Genomic DNA, 26006 nt, shown 5'->3' with positions numbered 1-26006 from the left:
AATATAGAGATAACTTCAAAAACTAAAACTAGAGTTGCCACATGACCCAGCAATCCCAATCCTGGGCACATACCTGAAGAAAATGCTAATTCAAAAAGATACATGCACCCCAATGTTCACAGCAGCACTATTTACAACAGCCAAGACATGGAAGCAACCTAAATGTCCATTAATAGATGAATGGATAAAGAAGATGTGGTACATATATATAATGGAATATTACTCAGCCATAAAAAAGAATGAAATAATGTCATTTGTAGCAACATGGATGGACCTGGAGATTATCATACTAAGGGAAGTAAGTCAGACAGAGAAAGACAAATATCATATGATACCACTTATATGTGGAATCTAAAATATGATACAAATGAACTTATTTACAAAACAGAAATAGACTCACAGACATAGAAAACAAACTTATGGTCACCAAAGGGGAAAGGGGGTGGGGAGTTTGAGATTAGCAGATAAATACTACTGTATATAAAATAGAAAAACAACAAGGTCCTATGGTATAGAACAGGGAACTATATTCAATATCCTATAATAAACCATAATGGAAAAGAAAAAACAAACAAAATAAATCATCAAACCAAACAACACAAAAACAAACACATAGATACACAGAACAGAGTAGTGGTTACCAGAGGGAAAGGGGCAGGGCAACAGGAGGGTGAAATGGGTAAAGGTCATCAACTTGAAAACTATGATTATTACATCTGCATTCGTCCCTCAAATGTGAATCAGTAGGATAACAACCTAATCAGCATGGGCTCAGTACAACTTTATAAAAGTATCTGTGAGATATTTTAGATCAGGATATTAACTAAAGACTGATGAAATGCTGACAGCTCAACAGAAGTCTCAATTTAAGACACAGCTTTCATGACAGTGGAGCTGAGGGCTCTATTCCACTGCACATAAACCAAGCTGAAACCACAGCCACAATAGTGTGCCAATCTGGGAACACAGGGGACACAAGGCACCTGCCACTTTCTGTCCTCTCTACGGGCCAGGTGTTATAGTCTATAACTCTTACAACAGGACTTGGATGTCATTTTAATTATTCCATTTAGAGATGGAAACCTCCATCAGTGAGGTCAGGGAATCTGCCGGTAACTGGTGGAGGAACCCATTATATGAGTCCAGATTTTTTCTCACTCAAACACTCTCTAATCCATGTGACTCTCTAATCCACGTGAAGCTAATTTGCTCAATTCCTACAGTAGTAATGAATAAACATAAGAAATAGATCATCTGTTATTCTATAAACTGAACTGCATATTCAAATCAAGTGCAGTCATTAGATTATTCCTAGGGACACGTGACCTGAGTTATTTACCAAATTACATATAAGAAAAAATAAAATACTTATATATTGAAACCCCATTATATTCTTTCTCAACAAGAAATAATAGCCTAGTAAAAAGTATTTTTAATGAACTGAACTGCATGCATAAGCTATAATATGGCCTTGTCTTACACAGAATGGTGCCTTAGGTAAGCGTGCCATGGGACTAAGGTATGTGTGTGAAAGGTGGGGAATACGCAGGGAAGGGTCACCTGCCAACATGTGTTGAGCAGAGGTAATGGCTCTTCACTCAGAATCCTCTGGATACCTAATTAGTTTCTCCTGGAGATGACAGGTATAATTTCTCCACAAAATTTGTTCTCCACCTCCCCTATGCATTTGAATTAACTTTGTGATATAAACAGCTAACTAAGTCTACAGTAATAGCTCTTACTTCAAGCACAGCAATTAAGAGTGCCTGTTTCCTCTCCTCCTACATCTGTTCTGAGAGTGCAGTGAATACATTTGAATTATTATCTGGATATACAGTAATTGCCCAGAAATGACAACTCACCTGTCTGTAGAGTAGGCTGTGCTTTTTAGATGAGGACTAGCCAGGCTAACCTAAATGTTCAGTTGAGACAGTCATCTGCTGTGCAGTAAGAATGGAAAAAATAGTTTGACTTGAGTTAGAGCCGTCATCCAAAAATCTGTGCCCAGATGAGGCAGCTAGATTGTGTGCTTTAGGGACTCCAAAATATCCCCCATCCTACCTCCAACTCCCTCTTCCTCTGACATACAAGCACCTGCACTTCAACCTTTATACTTCATTCCTTTTAATTAAAACCTCGTGTCTCTTATTTTTTCTTAAAATATGAAATCCATCAGGATGAAGGACAATTCTATAGAACCAATATAAATCATAATATATCTAAATATTTAATTCTTTGTACAGCCCTTCACACATTTCAAAATTCTCTCAAATTCAGCGATCTAATTTGAACTCTCAAAATCCTGGCAGGACTTGGCAGGACCTGTCACATTTACACACCCCAGGAACCAGGTGAGGAAGATGCGGGAACTTCCTCTGGCTTTCCATGGGCAGAGCCAGGCCTCTCTCAGAGATATCACATCTGTGACCAAAAGTCTGTAAGCATTCATTTCACAGTTCTATGGTAACTCAATTATGCTCACAATTTTTCACTGAAAGATATTAAAGAGCAGCGTGATAAGGCTTGCTTTAAAAATTATACTTTAAGGCCCACTTATTATTTCTTTTACTTTTTTAACATCTATTTTCTGCAACAGAGCTAACTCCTGTCCCATTGGGGATCGTATTCCCACTATTTACTCATCTTCCCTCTTCCTACCTCATTGGGAACACAACCCTGGCAAGGGCAGGAGTTCCTCCTGCAGTACCCTACAGGGTCTGTCTGGGTCATATCAGTACCTGAGTCAGTGCTGGGCTGCCAAGGCTTCTCCGCAAGCCTGAAGGAAAGAAGGGGCAGTGGCATCTCCTCTCAGGCTCTGACTCTGGGAGGAGCTGGGGGCCTGTCTTCCACCACCAAGGCACTTCCTCACCACCCACATCATCAGCTTCCTCTCACACTGGATGTTCCTAATTCTACATTTAGAAGAAATTCTAATTAAACTTGGAAAATAAGCTTTAGGAAAGCCAGGAAAAGAAATCCAGATATGCAAACACATGAGGAAGAGGAACAGAAAATTAATCCCTCTGGCTACAGACACAGCCAAGAGGAGACTTTTCAGATGTTCTCCCTGAATTAAATGAGCCCATGGGTCATCTCTACACATTGTGCATGTCTTCACCATGTTCATTCACCTTTAAAAGCCAATTTTATTTTTCCCAACACTGATTGCATTTAGCATAGACTGGCCAGATTATGGACAGGGAGGGAATTTGTATTCTGTAATAATCTATTTTCAGGAGAGTGCTTCAAATTTCTTGAAACCCCGAAGGGAGAAAAACTCACTCAGGTCATTTCCCTTCCTTTTTACAATTATCTTATTAAAAGGTTTATCCTCCTCCAGCATTTTTGAGCCCATATGACAAGATGTGTTGCTGAGATAAATGACACCCTGCATAGCCCTGAAAATAGCAAGGGACATAGCTGAAGTATTACTTAGAATGACAGATAGTTAAAGATGGGAAACTAAAACAGATACATCCATAATTCAGAAGTTAGCTGAGGAGAGACAATAGCTGGGAAAATAGTGAGTATTTTTAAAACACAATGATCACAATTTGTATTCTGAAAACTAATAAGAGTAACATGTGGACACATGACTTCTATGCAACATAAATGAGTCTGTTCGATTCTATTTACTGTTGACAATAACAGTGATGAGCCATTTAATTTATTTCCTGATGTTGGATCTTTGTGGATTCAGTTGGACTACGTATGTTGGGAGATGCCAATGTAAACTGATGCATCTAAAGTTAGGAATTAGGAACTGTATCCTAGTGGACAGTTCTCAGCTGAAAACTTGTAAAAAGTATACAAAAATGTTGCAAAAACTGTTTCATGGTTACACCACATTATGCCATCCTCAAGATAGTCCTTCAGAATTTATTAATCCCATGGGAAAGATGAAAAATTGATGCTAGAAGAAATCAGGGGAGAGACACTTGATACAGCCCAGCAGGGAGGTGAGGGAGTGCAGGCCATGGAAGAAAACATCAAGGCTGGAAGGGAGGCAGGAATGAGCTCCGTGTGGGAAATGGGACAGGGGTTAAGAGGATCACAGGCTGGAAAGAGATAACAGCAAGGATGCAGTTGAAGAAGACAGGAGGCTGGGTGTTCCTAGATGGTGTGACACATAAAAAAAGTAGGCAAGGGCCAGAGCGCTTACCTCTCTTTGTCATCTGAAGGGGCTTGGACTTCATCCTAGAAGCAAGTGGAGTTTTTAAGGAGTTTAAGCCAGGGAGAGCCTTAACAGGCCTGCTTTACTCCAAAGTGGGAATAGCATTATCAAATCCTAGATGCTACCTGCAGACCCCTTCACCTTCCCCTTCCCCTCAGAAGAACCCAAGCGTAGGCAGTATCAGGCAGCTCCCCACCTGTCCACAGCCCCGGGCTGGATGCAGAGGGGATGCTCAGTAAATATGGGCCAACTGGCTGAGAGAGGATGGGACTGATAATGGAGGGGAGCAAATAAACTGGTAATTACAACAAACGACTGATAAATCCATGAATAGCACTGTATCATATAAATATAAGTTGACTGCACCTTGATGAGGAAGCACAATGGTTACAACAAATAAAATATTGCTACATGTGAAAAAAAGTAGTGAGAAAAGAAATTCAGATATTTATAGTAAATTATCCCTTAAAGCAGAGGCCTCTACACCATGAACAAAAATGGTGTCTAATTCAGTATCTTTTACCAGGAGAGCTGTCCTTGGGCAGTTACTCTGAACATCAGTGAGTTGCCAGATTCTGCCACTCAGACATTATTTAGCATTTAAGTGAGACAGGAAGAGGAGTCCTAAGATACTCAGTGACCCTGGGGCGCTTCATCAGGTCACCCTGCTGCCCCAGGACCATGACAATGTGCATGGTGGAACTTTCAAGTCATGAAACCAAAGAGGAGCATACTACTATATGGTTTTATATTTAGTTGTTTTTTAAATCTCTTTCACTCAAAAACCACAGAGCCCTTCTGATATATGAAAATGACTTCTGAGGACCAAATGACATGAGGCTTTAGAAGAGCTGCCTTCTAAGAAAGAAGCATTTGTTCTTTGTATTATGCTGTTTCATTTGGAAAATTCACAATTCCTTATTTTTCCTTAAAGGAAAAATAAAATCTTTAGAATTGTGAATTCTGCTTGCCTGTTGCACATGACAAAGCCTTAGAACATCCCCTCCCAAGTGTTGTGTCATGTGAGTATGTAAGAGGGGCCCCCTGATTTTGAATGGACTTGCTTTGCATTTTCTATAAATAGTGCAGTGATCTAGCTAGAGTCAGAGAGATCTGGGTTGGAAGCCAAGCTTACCCATTTTCACCCACTTTCTTCCAATTTTCCCCCTCAGAGGATGAATGTGGTGCTGAATAATATTTCCAATGGCACCACGTATGGAAGGCACTTTGCTATGTTCTAGCACAAGATAAACAAAGGACCAATTGGACTAAACTTACCCAGAAGGGCAAAGAGCGAGTCTTATTTATATTTGCTCTAAGGTCAAGCACAGTGTCTGACAATTAATGAGAAAATTAGTAACATTTTCTCAATCTTCTCTTTCCATGTAAATGCAGAATCGCTGCACACTTTTCATACTGGGTAGACTTTTTATGTATTTATGATGGGAAAACTGTGGTGACAATTGAATTTATGAACCTTGTGCAATGGTAATTTAGATGTATTGCTCAGTGAATAAATACCTTACAGCAAGAAGGAAGTTTAAGAGTAATTTGTTCCCCTCCTTCATCATATGAAAGAGGCAACTGAGACACAGAAAGATGACAAGACTGCTCCACTACTGCACAGGACATGTATCTCCAAACCCTCTGCACACTACACCACAAGGATTTTGAAATTCTATGCCTACTGGGACCAGTGTAATTCTATGTCTTGATACAGATAAATTGGAGAATGAGCCTCAAACTTGGAAAAACAGAGGGACGGGGCAGCTGGGGTAGTGTGAGGGTTGGCAAGCTGCAGGGCTCTAAATGAAACTGAGCCCCATGGAGAAGAGGAAACAAGCCATAGACTAGGTGCATCCTATGAAAAATGTGTCTGCAACAACCCCCATGTTCTCTGACCATCACCATGAATAGGTATGCATTTCTCTCCTGGCCAAGAACACTACCCTTGTCTTGGTCTTTTTAAATCTAACAATTGTTAATCTATCAAAACAATTGACAGAAAAATTAGATAGAAAATCAGCAAAGATATAGAAGAACTCAACAAAAGTATCAAACAACAGGATCCAATTCATCCAGTACCAGCAGAATACACATTCTTTTCAAGTATCCATGGAACATTCACCAAAACAAAACATATACTGGGCCATAAATTAAATAGTAACAAATTTAAAAGAATTTTGAACTCATACGGAGTATGTTCTCTGATCACAATGGAACCAAACTAGAAATTAGCAACAGATAACAGGAAGACTTTCAAACACTTGGAAACTAAAAACACACTTCTAACTAATCCACGAGGGGGCTTCCCTGGTGGTACAGTGGTTAAGGATCCACCTGCCAATGCAGGGGACATGGGTTCGAGCCCTGGTCCAGGAAGATCCTTTATGCCATGGAGCAACTAAGCCTGTGTGCCACAACTACTGAGCCTACACTCTAGAGCCCATGAGCCACAACTACTGAGCCCGCATGCCACAACTACTGAAGCCCATGCACCTAGAGCCCGTGCTCCACAACAAGAGAAGCCACCACAGTGAGAAGCCCGTGCACCGCAATGAAGAGTAGCCCCTGCTCACCTCAACTAGAGAAAGCCCGCATGTGGCAATGAAGACCCAACACAGCCAAAAAATAATGAATAAATTTTTTAAAATATGAATAAATAAATAATCCATGAATTAAAGGGGGAAAAAGTCTCAGGGGAAGTAAAAAATACATTGAACTGAATGAAAATGAAAATACAAAAGAGCAAAATCTGTGAGATACAGCTAAAACAGTGCAGAAAGTGCAATTTAGAGCATTAAATGCTTACATTAGAAAAGAATAGTCTCAAGTCGAGACTCTAAATGCTACCTCAAAAAAGAGGAGCAAAATAAACCCAAAGCAAACAGAAGAAAGTAAATAATAAAGATAAATAGCAAAATATAATAAAATTGAAAATAGAAAAGCAATACAGAAAAATAATGAAACAAAAAGTTGGTTCTTCAAAAAGGTCAATGGAACCAACCTCTAGCAAGATGACAAAGAAAAAAAGAATGGTGACACAAATTACCAATATCAGAAATGAAACAAGGAATATTATTATAGGCCCCACTGATATTAAAAGGTTTATAAAGGATTAGCAAATAGAATACTGCAATATATTAAAAGTTTTCAAAAAAGAGTATTATTAAACATGATAAGTAGGTGTGGTTTATCCTGGGGATGCAAAGCTGGTTCAGTATTTGAAAATCAACCAATGTAATTCACCATATTAGCTGTGTAAAAAAAAAAAAAAAAATCACATGATCATATCAACTGATCCAGAAAATGTATTTGGCAAAGTTCAACACCCATTCATGACAAAATAAAATATTCTCGCAGAAAACTAGAAATAGAGGGAAATTTCTCAACTTGGTGAAAATATATATAAAATATCTCTAGCTAACATTACACTTAATTGTGAAAGACTGAATGCTTTTCCTCTAAGATCCAGAATAAAGCAAGATGTCCACTCACACTACTACTATTCATGTAGCATTGGAAGTTCTAGCCAGTGCAACAAGGTAAGAAAAATAATAATAAAAGGTATACAGATGGGAAAGCAAGAAATAAAAGTCTCAATCACAGGAGACCTGATGATGTACATAGAAAATCCCAAGTAACCTATCAAAAACAAACAAACAAAAAAACTTCCTAAAACTACTGAGCTTGGCAAGTCAGAGGACGCAACATTAACTTACAAAAATTAACCATATTTCTGTATACTAGCAATGAACACAGGAAGAAGGAAATTTTAAAATACAGTACCATTTACAAGCACTCCAAAACCATGAAATACTTAGGTGCAAATCTAACAAAATATATTCAGAATTTGTATACTAAAAACTGTAAAACACTGAATGTAAGGTACTAAAGAAAATCTAAATAAATGAAAAGACATATCCTGTCTATGGATCAAAATACTCAACATAGTAAAGATGTCAATTCTTCCCAAATTGATATAAAGATTTAACACAAGATATTTTTGTAGATACAGACAAGATAATTCTAGAATTCATATGAAAAATATGTATTATAAGAGCTAAAATAATTTTGAAAAATAAAGAGGCTGAGGACTTCCCTGGTGGCACAGTGGTTAAGAATCCACCTGCCAATGAAGGGGACATGGTTTCAAGCCCTGGTCCAGGAAGATCCCACGTGCTGTGGAGCAACGAAGCCCGTGAGCTACAACTACTGAGCCTGCACTCTAGAGCCCACGAGCCACAATTACTGAGCCCACATGCTGCAACTACTAAAGCCTGCATGCCTAGAGCCCGTGCTCTGCAGCAAGGGAAGCCACCACAATGAGAAGCCCGCGCACCACAACAAAGAGTAGCCCCCGCTCACTGCAACTAGAGAAAGCCTGCACGTAGCAACGAAGACCCAACACAGCCAAAAATAAATAAAATATTTTTAAAAAATAAAGAGGTTGAATTACTTCCACCCAATTCCAAGGCATATTACATAGCTGTAACAATCAAGACTGTGGGTACTGACACAGTGATAGACACATAGATAAATGGAAGAAAATAGAGATCCCAGAAACAACCCACAGAAGTTGAGCCAACTGACTTTGGACAAATGTGCAAACATAATTCAAAGTGGAAGGATAGTTTTTTCAACAAATGGTAATAAGGTAACCAGATATCCATGAGCAAAAGAAAAAGAAACTTAGCTCTAAACCTCACACCTTGATTTTTTATAACAACTCAAAACTGATAATGAATTAAATGTAAAACCTACAATTATAAAACGTTTAGAAGAAAACAGGAGAAAATCAGGAACTAGGGCTTCATGAAGAGTTCTTAGACATTACTCCAAAAGTATGTTCCATAAAACAGTTAAAAATCAGTAACTTGGACTTCCTCAATGTTAAAAACTTTTCCTCTTTGAAAGATCTTGTTAAAAGGATGAAAAGAAAAGCTACATGAGGGAAAAAATTTGAAAACTACATCTGGCCAACGAATCATATCTAGACTACAAGAAGAACTCTTAACAAAGCAGTAGAAAAATAAATAAAACAAAATCATCCAATTTTTAAATGGGCAACTAATATGAGGAGACATTTTGATGAAGAGGATATACTATTGGCAAATAAGCACATAAAGAATATTTAACAATTAGGAAAATGTAGATTAAGACCACAAAGAGATATCAATCTATTGGACATACACCTATTAGAGGAGTTAAAACAAAAAACAGTGACAGGCGGAGGGGAAGATGGCGGAAGACTAAGACGCGGAGATCACCTTCCTCCCCACAGATACATCAAAAATACATCTACACGTGGAGCAACTCCTACAGAACACCTACTGAATGATGGCAGAAGACCTCCGACCTCCCAAAAGGTAAGAAAGTCCCCACATACCTGGGTAGGGCAAAAGAAAAAAAGAAAAAACAGAGACAAAAGAATAGGGATGGGACCTGCACCAGTGGGAGGGAGCTGTGAAGGAGGAAAGGTTTCCACACACTAGGAAGCCCCTTCACGGGCGGAGACTGCGGGTGGCGGAGGGGGGAGCTTCGGAGCCGCGGAGCAGAGCACAGCAACAGGGGTGCGGAGGGCAAAGCGGAGAGATTCCCGCACAGAGGATCGGTGCCGACCGGCACTCAACAGCCTGAGAGGCTTGTCTGCTCACCCGCCGGGGCGGGCGGGGCTGCGAGCTGAGGCTCGGGCTTCGGTTGGAGAGCAGGGAGAGGACTGGGGTTGGTTGCGTGAACACAGCCTGAAGGGGTTAGTTCACCACGGCTAGCCGGGAGGGAGTCCAGGAAAAGGTCTGGAGCTGCCGAAGAGGCAAGAGACTTTTTCTTCCCTCTTTGTTTCCTGCTGCGTGAGGAGAGGGGATTAAGAGCGCTGCTTAAAGGAACTCCAGAGACGGGCGCGAGCCGCAGCGAAAAGCGCGGACCCCAGAGACGGGCGGGAGATGCTAAGGCTGCTGCTGCTGCAACCAAAGGGCCTGGGTGCCAGCACAGGTCACTATCCCCACCCTTCTTCCGGGGAGCCTGTGCAGCCCGCCACTGCCAGATTCCCGGAATCCAGGGACAACTTCCCTGGGAGAACGCACGGCGGGCCTCAGGCTGGTGCAATGTCATGCCAGCCTCTGCCGCCGCAGGCTCGCCCCGCACTCTGTGCCCCTCCCTCCCCCCGGCGTGAGTGAGCCAGAGCCCCAGAATCAGCGGCTCCTTTAACCCCGTCCTGTCTGAGAAGAAACAGATGTCCGCCAGCGACGTACATGCAGAGGCGGGGCCAAATCCAAAGCTGAGACCCTGGGAGCTGTGAGAACAAAGAAGAGAAAGGGAAATCTCTCCCAGCAGCCTCAGAAGCAGTGGATTAAAGCTCCACAATCAACTTGATGTACCCTGCATCTGTGGAATACATGAATAGACAACGAATCATCCCAAATTGAGGAGGTGGACTTTGAGAGCAAGATTTATTATTTTTTCCCCTTTTCCTCTCTTTGTGAGTGTTTATGTGTATGCTTCTGTGTGAGATTTTGTCTGTATAGCTTTGCTTCCACCATTTGTCCTAGGGTTCTATCCATCTGTTTTTGTTTTAATTTTTTTCTTAATAATTAAGTTTAATTTTAATAACTATTTTCTTTTCTTTCTTTCTTTCTTTTTCTTTCTTTCTTTCTTTTTCTTTCTTTCTTTCTTTCCTTCCTTCCTTCCTTCCTTCCTTCCCTCCTTTAGACAACAGATCATCCCAAATTGAGGAGGTGGACTTTGAAAGCAAGATTTATGATTTTTTCCCCTTTTCCTCTTTTTGTGAGTGTATATGTGTATGCTTCCGTGTGAGATTTTGCCTGTATAGCTTTGCTTCCACCCTTTGTCTTAAGGTTCTATCTGTCCGTTTTTTTGTTTTTTTTTCTTTGATTATATTTTACTTTATTTTATTTTACTTTATCTTCTTTCTTTCTTTCTTTTTTCCTTCCTTCCCTCCTTCCTTCCTTCCTTCCTCCCTCCCACCATCCCTACCTCCCTCATGTCTTTCTATCTTTCCTTCTTTTCTTCTTTCTTTCTTTCTTTCTTCCTTCCTTTCTTCCTTCCTTCCCTCCTTTCTTTCTTTCTTTCTTTCTTTCTTTCCTTCTTTCTTTCTTTCATTTGTTCTTTCTTCCTACTTCTACTAATTCTTTCTCTCTACTTTTTCTCCCTTTTATTCTGAGCCGTGTGGATGAAAGGCTCTTGGTGCTCCAGCCAGGAGTCAGTGCTGTGCCTCTGAGGTGGGAGAGCCCACTTCAGGACACTGGTCCACAAGAGACCTCCCAGCTCCACATAATATCAAATGGCGAAAATCTCCCAGAGATCTCCATCTCAACACCAGCACCCAGCTTCAATCAACGACCAGCAAGCTACAGTGCTGGACACCCTATGCCAAACAACTAGCAAAACAGAAACACAACCCCACCCTTTAGCAGAGAGGCTGCCTAAAATCATAATAAGTCCACAGACACCCCAAAACACACCACAAGACGTGGACCTGCCCACCAGAGAGACAAGATCCAGCCTCATCCACCTGAACACAGGCACTAGTCGCCTCCACCAGGAGGCCTACACAACCCACTGAACCAACCTTAGCCACTGGGGACAGACATCAAAAACAATGGGAACTATGAACCTGCAGCCTGCAAAAAGGAGACCCCAAACACAATAAGATAAGCAAAATGAGAAGACAGAAAGACACACAGCAGATGAAGGATCAAGACAAAAACACACCAGACCTAACAAATGAAGAGGAAATAGGCAATCTGCCTGAAAAAGAATTCAGAATAATGATAGTAAAGATAATCCAAAATCTTGGAAATAGAATAGACAAAATGCAAGAAACATTTAACAAGTACCTGGAAGAACTAAAGATGAAACAAACAATGATGAACAACACAATAAAAGAAATGAAAAATACTCTAGATGGGATCAATAGCACAATAACTGAGGCCGAAGAATGGATAAGTGTCCGGGAAGATAAAATAGTTGAAATAACTACTGCAGAGCAGAATAAAGAAAAAAGAATGAAAAGAACTGAGGACAGTCTCAGAGACCTCTGGGACAACATTAAACACACCAACATTCGAATTATATGGTTTCCAGAAGAAGAAGAGAAAAAGAAAGGGACTGAGAAAATATTTGAAGAGATTACAGTTGAAAACTTCCCTAATATGGGAAAGGAAATAGTTAATCAAGTCCAGGAAGCACACAGAGTCCCATACAGGATAAATCCAAGGAGAAATAGGCCAAGACACATATTAATCAAACTGTCAAAAAATTAAATACAAAGAAAGCATATTAAAAGCACCAAGGGAAAAACAACGAATAACACACAAGTGAATCCCCATAAGGTTAACAGCTGATCTCTCAGCAGAAACTCTGCAAGCCAGAAGGGACTGGCAGGACATATTTAAAGTGATGAAGGAGAAAAACCTACAACCAAGATGACTCTACCCAGCAAGGATCTCATTCAGATTTGATGGAGAAATAAAAACCTTTACAGACAAGCAAAAGCTGAGAGAGTTCAGCACCACCAAACCAGCTTTACAACAATGCTAAAGGACCTTCTCTCGGCAAGAAACACAAGAGAAGGAAAAGACCTATAAAAACGAACCCAAAACAATTTAGAAAATGGGAATAGGAACATACATATCGATAATTACCTTAAATGTAAATGGATTAAATGCTCCCACCAAAAGATACAGATTGGCTGAATGGATACAAAAACAAGACCCATATATATGCTGTCTACAAGAGACCCACTTCAGACTTAGACACACATACAGACTGAAAGTAAGGGGATGGAAAAAGATACTCCATGAAAATGGAAACCAAAAGAAGGCTGGAGTAGCAATTCTCAAATCAGAAAAAAGGGACTTGAAAATAAAGACTCTTAGAAGAGACAAAGAAGGACACTACATAATGATCAAGGGAGCGATCCAAGAAGAAGATATAACAATTGTAAATATTTATGCACCCAACATAGGAGCACCTCAATACATAAGACAAATACTAACAGCCATAAAAGGGGAAATCGACAGTAACACAATCAGAGTAGGGGACTTTAACACCCCACTTTCACCCATGGACAGATCATCCAAAATGAAAATAAATAAGGAAACACAAGCTTTAAATGATACATTAAACAAGATGGACTTAATTGATATTTATAGAGCACTCCACCCAAAAACAACAGAATACACATTTTTCTCAAGTGCTCAGGGAACATTCTCCAGGATAGATCATATCTTGGGTCACAAATCAAGCCTTGGTAAGTTTAAGAAAATTGAAATTGTATCAAGTATCTTTTCCGACCACAATGCCATGAGACTAGATATCAATTACAGGAAAAGATCTGTAAAAAATACAAACACATGGAGGCTAAACAATACACTACTTAATAACGAAGTGACCACTGAAGAAATCAAAGAGGAAATTAAAAAAACCTAGAAACAAATGACAATGGAGACTTGACACCCCAAAACCTATGGGATGCAGCAAAAGCAGTTCTAAGAGGGAAGTTTATAGCTATACAAGCCCACCTTAAGAAAGAGGAAACATCTCGAATTAACAACCTAACTTTGCACCTAAAGCAATTAGAGAAAGAAGAACAAAAAATCCCCAAAGTTAGCAGAAGGAAAGAAATCATAAAAATCAGATCAGAAATAATTGAAAAAGAAATGAAGGAAACAATAGCAAAGATCAATAAAATTAAAAGCTCGTTCTTTGAGAAGATAAACAAAATAGATAAACCGTTAGCCAGACTCATCAAGATAAAAAGCGAGAAGACTCAAATCAATAGAATTAGAAATGAAAAAGGAAACGTAACAAGTGACACTGCAGAAATACAAAAGATCATGAGAGATTACTACAAGCAACTCTATGCCAATAAAATGGACAACCTGGAAGAAATGGACAAATTCTTAGAAATGCACTACCTGCCAAGACTGAATCAGGAAGAAATAGAAAATATGAACAGACCAATCACAAGCACTCAAATTGAAACTGTGATTAAAAATCTTCCAACAAACAAAAGGCCAGGACCAGATGGCTTCACAGGGGAATTCTATCAAACATTTATAGAAGAGCTAACACCTATCCTTCTCAAACTCTTCCAAAGTAGAGCAGAGGGAGGAACACTCCCAAATTCATTCTACGAGACCACCATCACCTTGATACCAAAACCAGACAAGGATGTCACAAAGAAATATAACTACAGGCCAATATCACTGATAAACATAGATGCAAAAATCCTCAACAAAATACTAGCAAACAGAATCCAACAGCACATTAAAAGGATCATACACCATGATCAAGTGGGGTTTATTCCAGGAATGCAAGGATTCTTCAATATACGCAAATCAATCAATGTGATAAACCATTAACAAATTGAAGGAGAAAAACCATATGATCATCTCAATAGATGCAGAGAAATCTTTTGACAAAATTCAGCACCCACATATGATGAAAACCCTGCAGAAAGTAGGCATAGAGGGAACTTTCCTCAACATAATAAAGGCCATATATGACAAACCCACAGCCAACATCATTCTCAATGGTGAAAAACTGAAAGCATTTCCACTAAGATCAGGAAAAAGAAAAGGTTGCCCACTCTCACCACTGTTATTCAATATAGTTTTGGAAGTTTTAGCCACAGCAATCAGAGAGGAAAAGGAAATAAAAGGAATCCGAATCAGAAAAGAAGAAGTAAAGCTGTCACTGTTTGCAGATGACATGATACTATACACAGAGACTCCTAAAGATGCTACAAGAAAACTACTAGAGCTAATCAATGAATTTGGTAAAGTAGCAGGATACAAAATTAATGCACAGAAATCTCTGGCATTCCTATATACTAATGATGAAAAATCTGAAAGTGAAATCAAGAAAACACTCCCATTCACCATTGCAACAAAAGAATAAAATATCTAGGAATAAACCTACCTAAGGAGACAAAAGACCTGTATGCAGAAAATTATAAGACACTGATGAAAGACATTAAAAATGATACAAATAGATGGAGAGATATACCATGTTCTTGGATTGGAAGAATCAACATTGTGAAAATGACTCTACTACCCAAAGCAATCTACAGATTCAATGCAATCCCTATCAAACTACCACTGGCATCTTTCACAGAACTAGAACAAAAAATTTCACAATTTGTATGGAAACACAAAAGACCCCGAATAGGCAAAGCAATCTTGAGAACGAAAAATGGAGCTGAAGGAATCAGGCTCCCTGACTTCAGACTATACTACAAAGCTACAGTAATCAAGACAGTTTGGTACTGGCACAAAAACAAAAAGATAGATCAATGGAACAGGATAGAAAGCCCAGAGATAAACCCACGCAAATATGGTCACCTTATCTTTGATAAAGGAGGCAGGAATGTACAGTGGAGCAAGGACAGCCTCTTCAGTAAGTGATGCTGGGAAAACTGGACAGGTACATGTAAAAGTATGAGATTAGATCACTCCCTAACACCATACACAAAAATAAGCTCAAAATGGATTAAAGACCTAACTGTAAGGCCAGAAACTATCAAACTCTTAGAGGAAAACACAGGCAGAACACTCTATGACATAATCACAGCAAGATTCTTTTTGACCCACCTCCTAGAGAAATGGAAATAAAAATAAACAAATGGGACCTAATGAAACTTCAAAGCTTTTGCACAGCAAAGGAAGCCATAAACAAAACCAAAAGACAACCCTCAGAATGGGAGAAAATATTTGCAAATGAAGCAACTGACAAAGGATTAATTTCCAAAATTTACAAGCAGCTCATGCAGCTCAATAACAGCAAAACAAACAACCCAATCCAAAAATGGGCAGAAAACCTAAATAGACATTTCTCCAAAGAAGATATATAGACTGCCAACAAACACATGAAAGAATGCTGAACATCATTAATCAATAGGGAAATGCAAATCAAAACTACAATGAGATATCCTCTCACACCAGTCAGAATGGCCATCATCAAAAAATCTAGATACAATAAATGCTGGAGAGGGTGTGGAGAAAAGGGAACACTCCTGCACTGCTGGTGGGAATGTGTACAGCCCCTATGGAGAACAGTATGGAGGTTCGTTACAAAACTACAAATAGAACTACCATATGACCCAGCAACCCCACTACTGGGCATATACCCTGAGAAAACCAAAATTCAAAAAGAGTCATGTACCAAAATGTTCATTGCAGCTCTATTTACAATAGCCCGGAGATGGAAACAACCTAAGTGCCCATCATCGGATGAATGGATAAAGAAGATGTGGCACATATATACAATGGAATATTACTCAGCCATAAAAAGAAACAAAATTGAGCTATTTGTAATGAGGTTGATAGACCTAGAATCTGTCATACAGAGTGAAGTAAGTCAGAAAGAGAAAGACAAATACTGTATGCTAACACATATATATGGAATTTAGGGAAAAAAATATGTCATGAAGAACCCAGGGGTAAGACAGGAATAAAGACACAGACCTACTGGAGAACGGACTTGAGGATATGGGGAGGGGGAAGGGTGAGCTGTGACAAAGCAAGAGAGACGTATGGACATATATACACTACCAAATGTAAGGTAGATAGCTAGTGGGAAGCAGCCGCATAGCACAGGGATATCAGCTCGGTGCTTTGTGACTGCCTGGAGGGGTGGGATAGGGAGGGTGGGAGGGAGGGAGATGTAAGAGGGAAGAGATATGGGAACATATGTATATGTATAACTGATTCACTTTGTTATAAAGCAGGAACTAACACACCATTGTAAAGCAATTATACCCCAATAAAGATGTTAATAAAAAATAGTGACAATACCAATTGCTGGTGAAGATCTCTCACATAGTGATGTTGGGATAGAAAATAGTACAGAAAGTCTGGAAAAGAGTTTGACGGTTTCTTAAAAATAATTAAACCAACATTTATCATAGGACCTAGCAATCGTACTCCTGGGCATTTATGCCAGAGAATAAAATCTTATGTCCATGCAAATTACCTGCATACAAATGCACACAGTCATTTATTTGTAATAGTCAAAACCTGGAAACAACCAAAATGTTCCTCAATAAACATTAATCAAACTTTTGTCTATCCATACCATGGAAGATTGCTTAGCAATAAGAAAAGCAAACTACTGATACAGGCAACAACTTGAATGGATCTCAAAATCATTTTGCTGAGGGAAGAAAAGCCAATCTCAAAAGGTCACGTACTGAATGAGTACACATACGCAACATTCTCAAAATGACAAAAATACGGAAATAGAGACCAAATTAGTGGCTGATGGGTTAGAAATTTTGGAGGAGGGGAATCTTCATGGTGATAAAACAGTTCTGCGTCTCAATTATAGTGGTCATTACACAGATTCACATATGACAAGATGATGTGGAGCCACGTACACACACTGTACCAATGTCAACTCCTGGTTAGATACCCACGAATTGTGTGACTGCACTACCTTTGCAACTTCCTGTGACTTTATAATTATTTAAAATAAAAACTTTAAAAATATATTACAGTATGTTTCCTACTGGAATAACAAACATCAACACTCACTTCCAATATCAGGCCTCAGCTTCTTATCATATTCTCTCAGCAACTTGTTGAGAATAAGAGTCACATCTGTATCTTGGGATTTTGGAGCCAAGACCCACTTTTGGTTTGATGAAGAATCTTCATATTCATCCTCTTCTACCTTTCTGGATCTGTAATTATGGCACAAAGTATGACATATAAGTTGTAGCAATGGCTCCAGGAAGTATCAAGCTTTGGCTCACCCAAGCACCACTGAAATAGGTAGAAAGGCCCTAGTACACTCATCCCAACCAATAGATTATCTCTAAAATTAAAAAAGTAAAACAAAACACAAATAAGAATCCAACAAGAATGATAGTACTATTAACATAGCATGATGTTTTCATTAAATGTCACAAAATGATTCCATGTCCATGTTAAACCATAGACATCATAATAACTCAATGCATGAAGGCCAACCAGCAGAGTCAGCCTTCCTTGGATCAACCTTGAGAACCTCTGAAGGTCAAGGCACAAACATCTTGCTGTTTCCACTCCCCACTGCCAAGACCTCATTTTAGTTGAAGGTAAGAACAGCTTCTTCAGAATGCACTCACTGAAAATTGTTGAATCTGACTCTGTGCTTCTCATGGAGACTAGCACCTTTGGTCTAGGCAGACACAGGGATACGAGGAGGTGGTATGCTTGGCCAGCACCCATGTGGGGTGCCAACGAACAGCGATATTGGTTGGTAAACACCCTCTGGTGATTTTACATGCCTCCTACCACACAAACTGATTCATCTCTTACAGAGCAGGCTAATACAGACATTAAAAATTAAAACCTTTCTAATATGTCTTTACCATTTGGCCCTTTAATAAATGTGTCCAAATGAATGCTGAGCATATCTGAGTCTCTCCTGAGCAGGGCTGAGCCTGACAGGTGTCTCTCCTGGGTGATACATGCTCACAGGAGTACTCGAATGGAGAGGTCTCAAAATGACAAGCTAGCTTCCTTAGTGAGTGAGGCCATCTCAGCAACACAGCCATCCAGGCCTGAAAAGAGCAGAGTCTTCTCTTCAAAGTAGCACTTCCAGGGGGCCTGCCATTTACCAGGGCAAAAAAGCTCATCACACAAACAAGCAACCTTCTTCCTTTATGGCTTGTCAGTGGGTGCACCGTAATGACTTTTTTTCTTCACAAAAGAGAACAAAATATAGAACAGAAAATTGCATTGAGGTTTATTTGTCCTGAGTATGAGCTCATTTCTGATTAGCTTCCCAGATGGCAGCCAAAATGGCAACAACATGTCAGGGCAGTTGTGTTCTGGGACGTATGTCTTTAAGTTAGTTTTTAGAATGGTCTAAATTATCTGTAATGAACATGAAATAAATGAAAAGAATAAACTTTTTAAAGTTTATTATCTCTACTTTGTTTAACGCCTCAGAATCATATATATATACTTACATAATATATTATAACATGTAACTATAATATATAACATCTATATAATCTATGTATGTGTCATATGTACATGAGTCTTTTTATGAGTGTTAACTAGAACAGTGTCAGTGTGTCAGAACAGTGTCAGAACAGTGTCAGTCTAGTCCTATATGAATATATACACTTACATGAAGTTTTGATAATAAGTATATGGCATATATCTCAAAGATTGACATCTTTTAATTTTTTCCTTGGCTGATATTAAACTATAATTCTATTTCTTGACTGGAAGTTTAGAATAAATCATCCATAGGAACTATAAGTTGCTGTGGATTTTTTTCACACTGAATATTCACCATCAATAGGAACTTGTAAAATTTGGGACACATATTCAAGAACTGATATACTTCATTTCATTATTTGTAAGCCTGATGTTTTATAAATAACACTACAGAATTTTAAATGCAGAATATTTTATTTTATCAGGAATATTGTCAGGAATGTTAATTTTATCATCTTACAAAAAAGTGGGTGGAAGCAGGTTCTGCAGGACATGGATTGCTGGGAGCCAACCATTGCCCACAGGACCTGGCAATTCAGTCCACAGCAAAAACACTTGGGAGACTATGGACAGAGAGACAGATCACCTGGGCAGGATCACATACAGCATCCTCAGGACTCCTTCCAACTTGCCCACAGTGCGGTCCTCTCTTCCTCTGCTGTCTGTCTCTTCCCCTCCCCTCCCCTCCCTCATCCCCAGAGACAGCTCACCAGCACAGACCAGACCATGCTCTCCATGCTCTGTATCTTCTCTTGCCCCAACACTCATATGTTCACAGAAGGAGCACACTAACTCTTCATCAGTTTTCTGTATACACAGCCTTAGTTTCTGAAAAATACTTTGAGCTATGTCAATAACAGGTATTATGAGACTAATTCTCCCTCTAGCAGTCAAGTGGTGATGAGAGGGTTTTCCTGAAATTGCGTAAGCTTCTTAGCTCAGTGTAGGTGAGGGAGGAGACAAAGAAAGGAACAGCTGCAGCATCCTCTCCTGCCCCTTCCCCTTCGGGAGGTAAAAATGGGACACTCGTGGCTCTGTGGCTGGGTTGGGGGGGACAGCGGGCAGCACACAGGCAGCGATGCTCTGGGCCGACACTGGGCTCCTCCCAATCTTGATGCCATGTCAGTTTGCTGCAGGACTTCAGAGAATGAAATCGAAGCTTCCCAGTGCTAGTGCCGGACCACCAGCCCAAAGGAAAATCCTCCCTTTGATGAAAACCCAATCTCAGGGACTCACCAGAACGTGAATAAAACAAAAATGTTCTATTTTTCTAAATTCTAAGTGGGTTATATATAATCTTCATCAGTGTTATGTTATCAGGATTGTTGGGTCCTAAACACCATCATTACATTTTTCTTAAAAACAAATTGGTGATGTAGTGACAGCTCAGCCATCATATAGTATTTTCACGTCTTACACATTCTCTTCAGCTACAAGGGCAGAGACAAAGTTGGATGTATCTATAAACATAAAAAGGAGCTCCTAAACCTCAGAAAGCAGTTAGCCATCCGCTTATGGTATCACCAAGGTCCAGGTGTGACTTAATGTGTTTTAATGTAGAATAAGCTCCTCCATAGGTGTCAGAATGGGTTATTTTCTCTCCACGGAGCTGCCAAGCCATCACCATGGAGCACAACTGTCAGAGCCTTCTCTAGGGCTCTTCAACACCAGGAAGGCATGCCAGAGTGCAAATGAGAACCCTCTCAGACTTAATAACAGTTTTGAAAGGTGATGCTGGACATCAGATTACTTTACATGTCTGTAAAACCCATTCAAAGAGCAAAGACACTTTCAAAGGAGAGGTATACAGCAATAAAATTAGTTTAAAACTTGGATTTTTTCAACTGATATGCAACCTCTATTATCAAGGCCATGGAATCAACCCAGACATAGAACATATTAAAGTTGTTACACCTGCCTTGGCAAAATGAAAGGATGAAGAATCCCCAGAGATTGTATGTGTGTTTGGGAATCCCTAGACACCTGAGCACTTCAAGTTAGACACCCAGATACCTTCCTACTAAGCACATAAAGTAATGAAGACAATAGCGGGTTTCCTTCTAACATGTATCTATAAACAGCTGATTATCTAACCCTGAACTTCAGGTCACTGCATCCAGTCGGTGGCAATAGGAAGGTCGATTAGATATAACCTCAGATCTGTATATGACCTGGGACCTCCACATTGTGCCTGGTGTTGTCTGCTTCTAAAAAGAGATACATCCAGGCATGATCAACCTCAGAGAGTGCACTCCCATCTCCCTTCCCAGCTAGCTCCTTAGACAGGAAGAAACTTCAGTTGAAGGCCCAAGGAGTGTGCAGCCTGATTGGAAGAGCTGCCATGAGTCTGCCTTCCCCAGCACACACAATCTGCCTTTCTCACTCTCAACTCTTAGCAAAGACCAGCAGTGTGCGGTGGGGAGGGCCAGGACTTTCTTCCTCAGGATCTGTCAAAGGTAGGGAGGGAGAACTATGACCCATTCACATTCACGTCTTGTAGGATTTGTTAATGTACCTTCCTAGTTCTTTGGTACTTCACAAATGTGAATGAACATGCAAGACCTCCAGGTATTGCCTGCTAACAACTGCAGGGCTTATAGCCCACAGGAAGGCTCTCTAGTTTTCTAGCTCCCAGATCTAGGAAATGAAGATGGTGTCAAAACAAAAGTGTTTTGGGGGTAGGGATGCCCTGAGATTCTTGGGGTGGTGAGCGGGGTGGGAGGAAGGGAGCTGCTCTAATTTGTAAAGCACAGGGCAGTCTTCAAGTTCTGGGCTACAGATCTAGCCCGAGACAGAATTAAAGGAACCAAACCCAGAATCTCCAGTTATATTCACAGCAACAGTGTTTAACCCCTCTGGTCTCACTGTCTTTCCACCCTCATAAGCCATCTTCATCTCTTCCTGGAGCATTTCTAAGCTCCCATTAGGTGGTTGGTGTCCTGGGAGGAAGGTTGGGGTATCTATGGTGAGGTAATTTCTTACAGTTACTAGGTAGAAAACATTATCAATTTCAACATGCTTGCTTTATAGGGGTAGGTTTGTGCATGCTCCCGTGTGTGAAAGTGGCTCATGTAGAAGGGGTGCATATGTGTACTGTGCGTGTGCTCGCAGGACCTGGGAAGAAAATCCTTTCTGAGAAGCAGGGCTCTCAGCTGTCCACCTTGCCCCAGTCCTCCTCCACCTGCCTCCAGCCCGGCTGCTCCTCACAAAGACCGGTTTAAACTGGGCAGGTAGGAAACCGTAACTCCTGGGTCTTGGGAAATTTCAGTGATGAAAATGATACAGAATGTTGCTGTGTGTGCTGTGTGTGTGCTGTGTGTGTGTGTGTGTGTGTGTGTGCGCGCGCGCGCGCGCGCGCACAGCGCTGAAACACTTGGGGGAGGGGTAGGAGGTAGACACAGGCTTTCCCCTATGATGTTGGTTTTCAAAACACCTTAAAACCACCAGATCCTAAAAGCTTCAGGAGAAGAGCCCATTAATCTCAGAGTCCCCATGTTTCAGGCTGCAGAGAAGGCTGCAGTCGCCCAGCCCGGAGAGGCAGATGGCCATGTCCGGGGTAGATGGGACAGGTAGGGTGCCGGCCGACTTCCCGTCTCCTCCCCGCGGCCCTGGCAGGATATGCCGCAGCCCAGACGACGGACGGCGGGGCGCGCCGGCGACTTGGGGCCGGGGGACAGCGTCCCCCGCCGCCCTCCCTCCAGTCTCGGAGCCTCCGGAGATGCGGAGCCCGGGCGCCACTTACCTTGCGTGCAAGCCCGAGAACAGGCAGAGGAGCAACAGCAGCTTTGGGGCCATGGTGCCGTGGAACGTGGGGCTCAGGGTCCGAGGCCTCGGGCCGTGCGCGGCTTCCTTCGGGTCGCGGGCCTCGCCTCCGCCGGTTCTCCGTGCCCTCGCTGCCTCCGATGTCGCCGACCGTGGCGCGACTCGGGTGCCGGGCCGCCGCGGCGGGACAGGTGCGGGCTCTGGAGGCCGGCCGCGCCCCCGACGGCCGGCGGGTCTGTGCGCTGCTCCGCCTGGCTCACGCGGGACACCCGGTCCCCGCGGCGCACAGCCCCCGCCCGCGCACCGGCGCCGGGTCCGCGCAGCCAGCAGGCGGGAGCAGGTGGGCGCGGGCAGTCCCTGGCCCAGAAGACCCGCGGCCCGCAGCAGCCCACCCCGCCCTGAGCCGCGAGCCGCGCCGCGCGCCGCTGCCAGGGCGGTGGGCTCTGCGCGCGCTGTGCGGCCGCCGTGCGCTCCGGGGTGGGGGCGGGGAGGCGGCCGCTACTCTGGCGGCGACTCCGAGGAGGCCCCGGCTGGGTGGAGTTCCCCCAATTACGTTTGACAATGCGCGAGGCGAAGAAAGCTAGGTTTGAAAGGACCCGTAGTTTGAGCCAGGAAGGGGGCGGGGCCCGGCGGGGGCGGGGGCGGGGAGGCTCAGGGATACCTCCGGGAGCCTGAGGGAGGGCCCCGGAATAGGCACCCGGTAGTCCGAAAAGAGCCCTCGAGCCCGACGGGATGCCCTCCTCCCCGCAATTCAACACTAGGTAGCGGTTCTCCGCGCTCCCTGACCTCCCAGAGCGTCCCTACCTAGGCGCCCTGGCGAAGGAGCGAGACGGTCTGCTGAGAAGCCCTTCCTTCGCACACGTTGTGCTAAATCGACTGAACCCCTTCCGCACACTGTTGAGATTCTGCAAGGAAAAGTGGCTTGCTGGGGAGTATTTGGGAAAAAGCACCCCCGATGTGTACCTTTCGCACACAGAGAGACTAATATATACCAATAAACAGCAGTGGTGAAAAAGGGTGTTGAAGGTAGGAGACAAAGATCCCTACCTAGATAAAAGAGCAAAAGACGTTCCATGTGGTTGAACTATGAAGCGCACTTCATTCAATAGCTTTTCAAAGACTCACAGACTGAAAATTGCATTTATGTTTTCATTAGTAATAATCATTAAGAATGTTAGTCTTTCACCATATAAGAATTACAGTGTCAGAGTACCTTAGAGTACATCCACTCAGAAGTTGGCTTTTATATTGGAGAAAAAAAGATAGTTCTTATTAAGTATTTTTTTATTTTGAACTACTATTCATAGAATTATAAAGATGTGATGTTTCTTTAATATATTGTCAAACAGCTTTGTTCACAGGATATATGCAAGGATAAGTTGAAAATTGCATGGTGTTTCCCTCTTATTTCTGGGTTCAACAACATGAACGTGGTCATGAAGTAGAGTGAAGTTGTTAGTGATGAGGATATATATATATTAACAGTGGAGCTGTGGCCTTCTTTGCATTGCCATCTTCCTGTCTCTATCTGTCTCTGTGTCGCCTTGAGCTCGCTCCAGCTCATCTCTTCCCAGGACTCCTTCTGACATCCTCCCCTGCCTTCCACAGCTCGCTCACTCAGGTCCTGACACTAAGAAGACTTCCATGCCTCTCTCTCTCTTTGTCACAGCTTACCCTATACACTACCAAACGTAAGGTAGATAGCTAGTGGGAAGCAGCCGCATAGCACAGGGAGATCAGCTCGGTGCTTTGTGACTGCCTGGAGGGGTGGGATAGGGAGGGTGGGAGGGAGGGAGACACAAGAGGGAAGAGATATGGGAACATATGTATATGTATAACTGATTCACTTTGTTATAAAGCAGAAACTAACACACCATTGTAAAGCGATTATACTCCAATAAAGATGTAAAAAATAAAAATAAATAAAATATTAAAAAAAAAAGAAGACTTCCAACATTCCTACATTCTGCCACTTTCAACACCTTTAACACTTCTCCCAGCTTCAGGGGAGTATGAGCCTTTATCATACTCTGTCCTAATCTTTCATTTTCTCTATCCCACACTGCAACTGAGCACTTTAAAAATCAGTTAGATGGGGACTTGCCTGGTGGTGCAGTGGTTAAGAATACACCTGCCAATGCAGGGGACACCGGTTCCAAGCCCTGGTCGGGGAAGGTCCCACATGCTGCGGAGCAACTAAGCCTGTGTGCCACAACTACTGAGCCTGCATGCCACAACTACTGAAGCCTGCACACCTAGAACCCATGCTCCGCAACAAGAGAAGCCACCGCAATGAGAAGCCCGCGTACTGCAACAAAGAGTGGCCCCCACTCACTGCAACTAGAGAAAGCCCATGCGCAGCAATGAAGACCCAATGCAGCCAAAAATAAATAAATAAATTTATTTTTTTAAAAATCAGTTAGATGATGACTTATCATTAGTTAATTGCTTATAGAAATATGTCAAGTCTCCACATACTTCTTATGTGCGCTGCAAGAAAACTGCATGTAAAAAGAAACAATTCATCTATGCCTCAATTTTAAACACAGTAATAGGAACTTGGGTAAGATAACAGACATTGATAACATAATAGGGGCCCAGGGCTAATGTGAAAGTTTTATATAAATGAACTAATTTTAACTCTCACGATACTATTCCCATTTCAAAGATGGAGAAAACACACAGAGAAGTTAAGTCATTTCCCTAAGATCACACAGCTAGGAGGTTGAGGACTGGGAGTTAACACCCAGGTAGCAGGCTCCAACATCTCTTAATCACTATGCCATACTACTTCTCAGATGAATAGGAGCTCAGTAAACATTTATTGTTTGGTTCTTCGAGCAAAGTTTCAGATTCCTTGCTGTATTCTTTATTATTTGAGCATGCGTACAAATGCTTACAAGTTGTTTGTAATAGAACAGACTGATACTTAAATGTTTTTGCAAAATATCAGTATAGTGAGAACTGTCCAATGAAGTTTTTACAACACAAACAGTGGGAAAGAAAATGTGATGTTCTTTTTACATCCCTTTGTTGTTTAGTCTTTTCCTTTC

General features: G+C 41.6%; 1 protein-coding gene across 2 annotated transcripts in view; it reads right to left on the bottom strand.

Annotated features, from left to right (window-relative positions):
• The window catches only part of GABRG3 (gamma-aminobutyric acid type A receptor subunit gamma3), a gene marked incomplete at both ends in the record, with an annotated part of 621394 nt that extends 598408 nt beyond the window's left edge, over positions 1-22986 (bottom strand). For both annotated transcript variants that reach the window (XM_082846300.1, XM_082846301.1), the window contains 2 exons: positions 17731-17879; positions 22934-22986. In XM_082846300.1, coding sequence (XP_082702426.1) covers positions 17731-17879; positions 22934-22986 — 202 coding nt within the window. The remainder of the gene's footprint in view (positions 1-17730; positions 17880-22933) is intronic.
• Between the last annotated feature and the right edge of the window lie 3020 nt (positions 22987-26006).

The sequence above is a fragment of the Leucopleurus acutus genome, assembly GCF_964270905.1.
Source record: "Leucopleurus acutus genome assembly, chromosome: 1".
Taxonomy (NCBI): domain Eukaryota; kingdom Metazoa; phylum Chordata; class Mammalia; order Artiodactyla; family Delphinidae; genus Leucopleurus; species Leucopleurus acutus.
The sequence above is the reverse complement of the archived record's forward strand: the minus strand, read 5'-3'. Positions and strand labels throughout refer to the sequence as shown.